Source organism: Cyprinodon variegatus, unplaced genomic scaffold, assembly GCF_000732505.1.
Source record: "Cyprinodon variegatus isolate N-32 unplaced genomic scaffold, C_variegatus-1.0 Scaffold270, whole genome shotgun sequence".
In the NCBI taxonomy this organism is placed as follows: domain Eukaryota; kingdom Metazoa; phylum Chordata; class Actinopteri; order Cyprinodontiformes; family Cyprinodontidae; genus Cyprinodon; species Cyprinodon variegatus.
Genome location: NW_015150723.1, coordinates 4,292 through 15,162, shown reverse-complemented (window position 1 = coordinate 15,162; position 10,871 = coordinate 4,292). Strand labels below are relative to the sequence as shown.

General features: G+C 35.7%; 1 protein-coding gene across 1 annotated transcript; it reads left to right on the top strand.

Moving 5' to 3' along the window:
* Positions 1 to 880: 880 nt before the first annotated feature.
* Positions 881 to 9,230, top strand: nphp1 (nephronophthisis 1 (juvenile)). Its single transcript, XM_015382925.1, has 20 exons — positions 881 to 1,199; positions 1,451 to 1,512; positions 1,662 to 1,722; positions 1,849 to 1,982; positions 2,572 to 2,779; positions 2,997 to 3,098; positions 3,267 to 3,397; positions 3,543 to 3,585; positions 3,692 to 3,779; positions 4,897 to 4,991; positions 5,106 to 5,234; positions 5,317 to 5,391; positions 5,507 to 5,617; positions 5,745 to 5,827; positions 5,980 to 6,056; positions 6,151 to 6,250; positions 7,818 to 7,930; positions 8,009 to 8,082; positions 8,205 to 8,249; positions 8,404 to 9,230. The coding sequence occupies exons 1-20, from the start codon at positions 1,134 to 1,136 to the stop codon at positions 8,680 to 8,682; spliced, it is 2,076 nt and encodes a 691-aa protein (XP_015238411.1). The 5' UTR covers positions 881 to 1,133; the 3' UTR covers positions 8,683 to 9,230.
* Positions 9,231 to 10,871: the final 1,641 nt, after the last annotated feature.

Sequence of the window (10,871 nt, the reverse complement as noted above, 5' to 3'; positions counted from 1 at the left end):
TCTTCAAGTCATCTAGGAGTCTTCAGGGAAATAATAGATAAATGACTATTTTAATAAAAAAAACGTCTTATATAATCAATTTATGTCGGTATAAGCACTTGTAAATATAAATTATATGCAGAATGATTATAGATAAATATAGGTAAGTAAAGACAAAGGATGTTCGCCCCAGAACTCAAACCTGAAAGAATTTTATCCACTATACCTTCTATCTAGAAAGCATGGATGTTTAAATATATGCGTCTATATGTTAGCAAAGGCTGTAGGAAATTAAAGTTTGTCTTTATTTTGAAAATGTGGATGTTGTGCTTGTTAATTTTCCTGGTAGAACAGTGTAGATTGACCCTGAGGTTCTGGCATCTATCCACTATCTGCTACCCCTCAGTCTACATTGGTTATTGCCTGGCCACTTTTATAAAATGTTCTGGCTATGCCTCTGCATATATGCAGTAATTTTGGTTTGGTGTTATCAAGATCTAAAAAAAGCGGAATGACAAACCAGAATAGATTAATCAAATTTAAGATAGTTACCCAAAGATAAAATTTTAATGGAAACATAAACAAAATAGACTACAGATAAAAATTTGACAGAATTTCCCGATGTTAAGAGGGGTACCTTTTTGTCTATTATTTTTACACTAAAGGCACTTAAAAAAATAAGTCCCACGGAAGAAGTTTTGATAGTTATTTGTAAGGAAAATGTTATTAAATTAACCATAAACTGGCATCAACTGAAAGTACGTCTGAATACGGTACTTAGATTTATAAGAAAGCTTTTGGACAGAGAAGTGTTGAGACCACAAATTGATGTTTGGCAATGACAAATTCAGCCCACTAGATGGCAGTAACGGCCAGTGATCGTGCTGTGGCTGCGAGCTGGGCAAACAGGTTGTTTATATTTGATAACACGCAAATAGTGATCACATGCGTAAATTATATATATACATATCTATGTATTAATTATATATGTCTGAAAAAAGAAAATAGAAAGGAACAAAGCCAAGAGTAAGGTGGCCGCAGACAGAAAATCCAAAGAAGAAGTCGGTTGCCTAGCGACGTCTGAAAGCATAGTAGCAGCTAGCAACTAATCTTTCGGCTAATGTAAGGATTTCTTCAATCCAAATAGCTCTTAAATGCCTCTGAAAAGAAGAGGACCGCTGCAACTCGTCCAGAGAGAAGTGGACGAAGTCAAAAGAAAGGTTTGTGCCAGAAAGACGTCTTAGTTGTGATCTTATTGCTTGTTTGTTTCGGGAATCATTGGTTATTAAAAACGAACTGTCGTTAAAAACGCTAAAGTTGTCTTTAATGTCACAATCGAGTGCAATTGAAGAGCAGACTTCTTATATATTTTCTTATATAAGTCTTAAACTATTTTGTGAAGTAAAAGAATCTTGTGCAACTCAACCTTGGCACATTCATGTCAAAGTCTTGTTGTTTTACTGTAAAACAGGTTGACGATCTAGAGAAGGAGGTGGAGAGCCAACGTGGATCTAAAGAAGAGGCATTTCAAAGGTGAACTGTATTAATTGACCAATGATATTTATCATATATATAATTTAAATCTAAACTAAAACGTTATCTAACCCGTTTATACCAATTTCGTTTAGGCTTCAATAGGTTTTCATTTTATGTTTGCTTAAATCCAATTATTATTTCAATAGATATCAAGAGCTGCAGCTTTCTGCAGAAAAGACTCTAAAGACTCTACAGACATTAACAAAGGTATGCATGTGCTTTGTTATCACAAAAAGAAAGAATAACCATGTTTTATGATATTTTATCAGCAACATCCCACCAAACAACCTTTGTTTTTTAGCTTTAACCAAATGTACATGGTCTGTTCTTTAGGCTGATGAGCCGGCCCCTGTAGGAAATTATGATCAGAGGAAGCTAGAAGAGGAGGTACGCCTGCAAAATGTCTTGAAGCGTCTGGTTACCTTGTCTCTGAAGCTTTCACCACCAGGTCCCAGCTCTGAAGTTGGGTAAGTTCCTATCACATATGAGGTGTTAACAAATTATAAATCAAAATCAGGATGGTCTTGTGAATTTTATTCAGTAAAAACTGCTTTACTTAACGCCTCCAAAGAAATGTTGATGTCTTCAGAGGAGAAAACTGTGAGGGTTTCGGTATTTTGAACCTTAACCTGTGATGAATTAACCACATTTCCAGGATGCACTATACCATGCTCTACCACTGACCGATGAAAGTAGTGAATATAGAAATTAGTTTGGGATGATTGTTGGTAGGACTGACCTCCTCTTGTATTTACCTTTAGAGACAAGCTCAATAAATAAATAAATAAAAAAAGAAAATGTCATGGCATTTTCTGCAGTCAGATCGATTTGGATTTGGATGTTTCATACATTCACATTTTGTATTTGTCTGATTTGTTTGATAAGCTGTTTTTTGTATTTTTTTTTTTTATTGTAATTGATAAAAAATGTTAAGCATTTTTCTTTTGATTTACTTGAACTTTTTTTCCTGATTTGTATCCGGGGGAAAAAAAAAGCACATGATGAATAACATCCAGTCCTATGCCCTTTTTTCCATTTGTTTGTTTAATTTTGTAGAAAGGCTACAAAAAACGAAGATTCTGACAATAATGATGATGACAGTGATGATGATGATGATGATGATTCTGAGGAAGACAGCGACAGTGATGGTACGGGGACTGGAGGTGGGAGTACATCTGAAAAGCCGCCATCTCAGTCGGGCCCTGAAATGTACACAGTCCTCAGTGATTTCAAGGCAGAGCAGGAAGGAGATCTGTCTGTTCAGGTAAAGCATGTTGGATGTTAGTGATGAGGTGAAATTGTTAGAAAATCCCTTTGGAAAACTGCCAACTTCTTTCCACAATTTCACAATTCCTAGAAATTTTATAAATCTTAATGCAATGTCTGTGAAGTACCTTCTGTTTGTGCTATTTCTTTCTTTATTGTTAGGACTTCCTTTACTATCGTTATGGCTCATTTCATTATTGTTTGTATTGTTTCAGAGTGGAGAAGTGTTAAAAATAATCAAAAAGGCAGCAGATGGATGGTGGCTGGCTCAAGACACCAAAGGGAACAGAGGAGTTGTACCAAAAACCTTCCTTAAGGTACTGGAGGAAACTATCAACACCAGTATTGAACTGAACATCATAATTCAAAATGTTTACAAAGAAAATAAGAAATATTTGCAGTTCTTTGACATGTTTGATGCGTTGACACTGAAAAACCTTTCACTTTTTTAAACCTTTTTATTATTTTATTTTTAACCTTGTTAGATCAGTTCTGGTGTTAACGATGAGGATGATCAGGAGGATGATGATGAAGATGACGATGAGGATGATGAAATCAAGCAGTCAGAACAGGAGGAAGAGGAAGATGAAGATCAAACTGATGATGGAAAAGAAAGGTTTGACTTCATATTTATCCCGGTCTTCCTAGTACTTTTCGAATTACTGAGATATTCTTAAATATGTACGAATATATGGTATAAAACCATCCATGAGCAAGATTCATTTCTGCTTATGTATCTGCCATTTATTTATCTATGACAGCAAAGCTTCCAACTGGTCAACCGTCCGAAAGGCTCTGACTGAGGTAAAAATGGGCACATACTGAAAAGATGAATAATATTATATTCTTAAGATGAAAACTTGTTAAAGTGCTTATAAATGAAATGACTTTTACTATGTGTGTGTGACAGATTGATACAACAGACGTGCTGTCGGCAATGGGTGCCATACCTTCAGGATTCAGGCCATCAAGTCTAACTAAACTTCTGATGGAGGAAGGTCATTACTCATCTTATATTACCTTCTCTTCTGCATATAGTTTTTCTATCAAGTTGTAAGACTGGTTTAAGTAAGGATTCATTATCTTTTTAAAAATATTAAACTCCTGCACTGTTCTCTCAAGTCAAATGAACAGACTGATTAATCCTGATTAAAAGGAGGGTTATTAGGTAAAATCAACCCATCCTTTGGTTTTCACCATAATAATCATAGTTGAGTGTTTATAATCAGTTATACTTTAGAAAGACTTAACCTTTATAGACCAGAGATAGAGTGGGTATGGGCATGTTACATTAGGCTTCTCTGTTTTAAGCCTTGTTCTAAGAAATAGAAATTGAATTGAATTAAAATCCATCACAATCAAATGAATGAAATGCCTAAAATCCTTTGGCGGCTTTAGTTTATTTCATTTATAATTTCATTCTATTTTGGAAAAGAAAATCTATTTAATTTCTATGAATATTATTTAATGTTTTTACTATTATTTTTTTAGACCTTTGCATTTAGATTTTACTGACTGAATTACATGCATTAAGGCCATAAACCCTAGAAATCTGGTAGGTTTTCTAAAACGCATTAAAAACGGTTAATGTCAAGTCTAATGAACTAGCACATTTAAAAACAAGTCATTGTCATCATTTGTTCCCAAATCTTTTTCTCTTTTATTTTTATTTGTGTCTTTTCTTTTTAGTTGGCATGGTTTTGATTTATTAACTTTAGTTTGGAGGCTAATTTTCATCTGTAGTCCCAGATTATGAAACTCAAAAATGTTTTTTAAACCATGAGTTTTTATTCTAAACAAAAAATTCACTTTTACTTTAGCTGTTTAGTGAAAGCAGATTTTTTCTTTTCTTGTTCTGTTGTGTTTTGAAATAATACAAGGGATTAAAAAAAAAAAAAACTAATTTGCCAATTCGTTAGCACAAAATGTGAGAGCTCAAACTCCTTCGGATGTGTGGTTAATTAGTTCATGTTTTTAATAATCCATCCTAAAGCTTTAGCGCTGCAGACTGATGGAGGGTTTGAATATTGAATAATAATACATCCCTCACTTTTTAAAAAATATATATTTTGAATTAAAACAATGAAACCGACAACCTTTTTTGTCCTGTTTAAGGTGAGAGATACAGAGGAAGTCATTATATTCAACCTGAGCTCAGCCAATCACAGCTGTCCTTTAAAGATCTCTTTTTGGACCCGGACACTGGCAAGGTTAGCATTCCTCTTTAAGTATATATGTGTGTTCCTGTGGAAACTAACTTAACAATTTCTTTTGGTGTAACATCTGCTCACCTACAGCTCCTGTTTATTACCTTTTTTTTGCAGGTCCGTGCTCGAGAGGTTAGGAATTGTGTTTGTTTTAATGTGTGGAGCTGCAAGATGATTCCCACACCTGGAGTGGGAGTTCAGGTCCTCAGCAGACACATCCGTCTGTGTGCCTTTGATGGAGCGCAGGTATCAGGCATTTTCTCTCTAACATATGTTTTTGTTCTTACTTTATTTTTTTATTCAAACCAGGCTTTGACCTGTTTTCCAGGTGTTGAGTAACATCCACACAGTGAGAGCATCTTATACCTCCAAGAACCCAAAGACGTGGAGCTTCTCCCCAAGGGTACAAAGAGACTCTGCTGCCTCATCGAAAAAAAAAAAACAACTAGGTCATGTTTAACTCGAGCAATGCTGCTAAAAAAAACAGTTTACTGTTATCTCTGTTTTACTTTTATTAGGTGACCAGCATCCTGCCAACTATCCTGGATGGAGACTGTTTCCTTCGCTGCAGCTCTTCGTCTCCCAACATTGGGATTCTTTTTGAACTTGGAGTCACTTTTTTAAGAAATGTAAGGAATTATATGAGACTGTAAAAGCACAGGAACGTTTTTTTTTTCTTCTTTAATGTAACATGTTGTAAAACTGGACAGTTTAGTTTGGGGCGCATTAATATGATGGGATGTGTGTGTGATTAAGTCGACAGGTGAGAGAGGAGACCTTAGCTGTGGCTGGGCCTTCCTCAAACTGACCGATGACGGCGGGAATCCACTCCCAAACAGGTACAGAATCAGAAGAAGATGCAGGAAATCTTTTTTTGGGAAATTCTTTGGGATCCAGTATAAACATCTTAATATCTTTAAAAATTGCAACCTGGAATTGGACAATTTTTTAAGCCAGTATCAATCTTTTTAAAATATAATCTCCTGTATAGGACGTATGAACTACCAGTGTATGGAGGAACACCTTATGAGAAGGATGTTATGTTGGAAGCAACAGCTTCAAGAAGATGTAAGAAAACAAAGCCAAATGTTTATATTTTAACAAATTACGTGAAAGAAAAAAAGGCAAACGGCTCATTCTTTGTGTTTTCTGTACTTCCAAGCTCCTGGTGGTGTTTTTCAGCAGATGCTGCAGGCCCGACGGCAGCCAAAGCTGATTGTTAAGTTGAAATCGCCTAACAGCCGGACAAGGACCCAGCTCAGGTAGGGGGATCAGGGAAAAAGAGCCAGGCATTGAGCTTCAGCAAATACAGTGGCTTATGTGATCAATAAATCCTTCCAATTTTCAGTCAGACACATTCCTGGCTCTGCTGGGATTTCCACATATGGGCTGCAAGAGATAGCAGAGCAGTTTTAGATACCAGATTTTTTTTTTCTTTCTGCATATTATTTCAGATTAACTTTAGAATAGAGGTGATTATTTTTCTCCTGAAACATGTCCTGTTATATAAAATATAGGCAACAAGTCAGACACATAACTGGAAATGCATTTAAAGCCTGTTTGGCTGCTGTCTCAACACAAATTCTACTTTTCTATTCTATTTTTTACTTGGCAGCATCTTTCAAGCTTAACTAGGAGGATGTTGGCACAGATTTTTCCCATGCATGCGATAGATTAAAATGCTAGAAGGCAGAATTGCATTATAAAAATGGGTTCCAATCATACTGTGGCTCGCATCTATAGTCTGCTCATTTACTCTGATAGCTCTAAATACAACTTTGTATTATCAATTACCTTTAGAAGTCAGCCAAAATGATGAAAAATCAACTCAATCTGGGTACCAGCTGTTCTCCTAAGGACTTAAATGTTTGTCAGAGAACATTAGTAAACAAACAGCATTTTAAAGAATAAGAGGCACACCAGAAATGTTTGGCAAAAGCTTGTGTAGATGTAAAGTCGGGTGAGGTATTCTTTGAGCATTTCATGAGGGTGCATTTTCTGTAAATCAAAAGATTCACGCAACTGACATGGCAGACATGGCTTTTCCATTTGCAATGTCAGCTAGAAGAATGCACATTTTGAACTCCATAAAAAAAATCTGATGTGATCTGAGAACCATGTAGGAACAAAGCAGAGGAAATGCTGGGCTTATATAAAGATTAAACTTCTTGGTCTGCATGTGGAATTGGTGGCAAAAAAACAACATTGCACATAATGATGAAGATTCATAGTAATGACTGAATGGTGCTGTGTGGATGGCACTCTTGAAAAAGGACAGGGGAGCTCAGTTGATGTGATGACAAATAGTGCCGAATACACTGCAACATGAAAAAAAAAAAAAAAAGTTTTGGAGTTCACTTTTAAGTTCCCCCCTGCTTAACATTTGCATAGGTCATGCACTTTTATCAGTTATTAGACAGACATATTGACTTTTTCATCATTCTTATGGATATTTTCCTACCCCAAAAGAAATAAACAACCTATATAGAGGTGTATATGAACACAATTTGAATGGGATGCTGACACAGTGGAAGCGAGATACTGATCTGGTCTGGAACTAAAAATAAGCTAGCTGGAAAGCTTTAGCTTCAAGTTGGAAATCATCACAGCAAACCTACCGCTAGTTTTTAGAAGAAACATTTTTAAAAACAATGATAGAGGTAAAAGTAATCATGATTCCAGGGGACCGTGATTTCTTTGCAGGAAAATAAACATCAACCAACAAGTAAAATCAGCACAATATTGAAATGTTTGCTTTTTCATGACAGGTTGTAGAACAGTATGAAAACCTGTTCTGGTGCTTAGTGACACCTTTATTTTCCTCTTCAGTCTTCTACCAGACACCCTGCTGTACTGTCTGAGCTGCGTCCACCTGCTGGCTCTGTACCGACAGCTGCTGGCCGACACACTGCTAATGGACAGACCCACCATGCAGAATGCAGGTAACGCTCGAAAGACCTCAGTCTGATAACAACAAAAGGCAAACAAAACAACCAAATACTTAATTGTAACTTTCACAGATCTTATATGCAGCCCAATACTTTCAACTTTCCCTATGCTTTTGGACCAGACAGACCTGCTAGATGCCCTCAGGGTAAGAACTGAAGGGATAGTGGTTATGCTTATTTAGTGTAATCAAATTCTGTTCATTTCCTAGAACAGAAGAACCCAAAACTTTACTTTAAATGAGTCTGTAAGACATCCTTTCTTTTTCAGAGTGTCTGGCTGGAAGCTGAGACCAGCATGAGCAGAGCCCAGAAGGTGATAAGTTATGATTTTAGGAGAAGAAAACTGAGGTCTTTATGTGTAATAGCAAAACTAACCTGTAGGGGATGCTGTAGATATGTGTAAGACAGTAGTAGAGAAATCTATGTATGCATAATTAAATCAGTTGTATGATTCTGTGTCTTTACAGAGAGACTTGTCCTATCTGAAGCAGGAGTTTAGTAAAGTCTACCTGTCATCAGTTTATTTCCTGCTACACTCACCCTCACTGTCCTCGTATCGCTGGGCTGATCTGCCCTCAGAGGAGCAGCGGGCCAGAGTCATCTACACGACCTTGGAGGACTTGAAAAACCACCAGCCAACCACTGGCCAATCAGGTGCTCCGGGAGTTTTTTTTGACTCCTCTCATTCTCATCTCGCTTTTGATATCCAGGAGCTGACCTTTGATCTCCTTAGTGCGACACGCTAACAATACCATCATCTCTGTGACTGAAGCTCGCTTTGATTGGAAGGGCTTAAGGTGTGCGGATGACGGCCAGCTATGGCAACCTCCGGAGTAAATTATAGTGTTTCATGGTCGTGTACATAAGACCTTTAAGAATGTGTAGCATTTTCAACATAAGAATAAAGTTTTTCTGTAGCAATAATTCTAATTGTCCATTCTAAAATCCTCCTTATAAATAAAAGGAACATCAGTGAACTAGAAATGAAATCATCCATAGGAAAAAATTATTCAAAATGACATGGTAACCTCCAGACGTGAATGTGTTGAGATAATTTCAGAAATCCATCAAAAAGTCAGAGAGTAAACGGTAAGGTTGAACCTTGTTGCTGCACCTGACTTGCTTTAAGCCGAGGGTTTGGTTCAAATGGAGGTGGGGTTATGATGTTTGTGTTTTTAAGTAGTTTCCTGTGAGTCACCTACATGAAAATTTCTCAATGAAAATAAATTCACCTGAAAATTAGCTTAAAAAGTTCTTGAAAATAAAACACTGTGCTAAAAAATACCTGTTTTAAATCAAATCATGTGTACTCTTTTCTTTTTTTTAAATAAATAAATACAATAAAAATAAGTAAAGCATTTTGCTTTAAAAAGTTACTTTATTTTAATTTTTTTTTTTTTTTTTATTGGTTTGATCTAATACAGCTTCTGCTGGTATCAATTGTCGGTTTGTTCCAACATACTTGAGCTGCTCACAGGGAAAGGTTATTGAGAAGCTCCAGTTTTCCCCACCCATTAGTCCAACATCAGTTATGTAGGTGTGTGTGTGTGTAGTGTAAAGTTACAAGACCACAGAATAGTGTTTAGAGTTAATAATCAGTTGGCAGTAGGTTTTTTTTTAGCCGGGTATAAAAGGAGAGAAGCTGTGGGAGGCTGGTTCAGTCTGAGCTCGAATGCTTAAGCTCATACATCCAATGTCATAACTAAAAGGTGTACTGTGTGATGTTAAAATGAAACTGATTGATTCATAATATATTAAAAAACATTGTTGTTTTTTTATAGATATTTTAGTCCCTGCCAGATATTAAAATTATATACTTTTAATTTAAATGGCAAGCAAGAATGAAATGATGGTAAAAAAGGAAAAAAAAATATGATTTTAATTTTAGAATTGGCACTTTTAACACAAAGCTGAGGTTAATTTAATCTGAAGGAATGTTTAAACATCGTCATGCCTATCTCTGAGGCTTTAGTTCAAAGCCTGAAGTGGTTGAACTGTGTACAGACACGCTTAGAAATAACAAGCCTCTCTGAGTTTTACTGTTTCCATGTGGGTCTTATTTCACATCCTGTATTTCCACATTCCATCATTTTTTTTGTTGTGGTGATTTTAGTTTGGTGCTCTTTGTGATTAGATCGAGTCTAATTCAAAAAGGTTAATTTCACAATAAGTTAAGAATAACAAGAACCAATAAAAAGCCTTCAGAAAATCTACTGAATTACTTTCCTGTAATACTTTTGATTGTGCAATTCATCAGTGCATTTTTACTACTATTACCACTGCATTAAATACTTTCATGCTTGACACACAAAACCACTTAGATTAACTATATTTCATACATTTTATTGTGTAATGTTTAAGTAATCCATCTGAATATTACGGTGAAATTGTCAGAAGAGGAGGGATACTTTTAGAAGACAGGAGGCCTGTTTAGTATTGTCACCTGGAAACATTGAGACGCCCTCACCCAGTTCTCTCTTTGTGCCTCCAGACAAGCATTGACACTGAGAAGGGGGCAGAATTTCTGGAGGGTAAAAAAACAAAACAAAACAGAGGAACAAGGAAGTCAACCCTTTAAAACAAGTTAAAGGATGGAAAGCAGATCTAAATATTTATATATTTAATATTTATCTATCAAGATATGCTGTTGGTATAATTTTCAAACTAACATATGATAACATTTTCAAATATTGTTGGATGCTTATAAATCTTTAGATTAAATTAAAGGAATTAAAAATTTGCTTTAGCTATACATTTTATATGCAGCACTTAAGTGACTTAGTTTGTTTTGTTTACATTGTCCCTGTCAAATAAAGATTATATGACATGAAAATTAAATGTTTCCCTATCATGTTCATGATCTATAAAAGATGTGCATTAATAAAACGCATGTAAAGCTCATTTTTAGACCAGGGCCAATTCAAAGCGCATATCT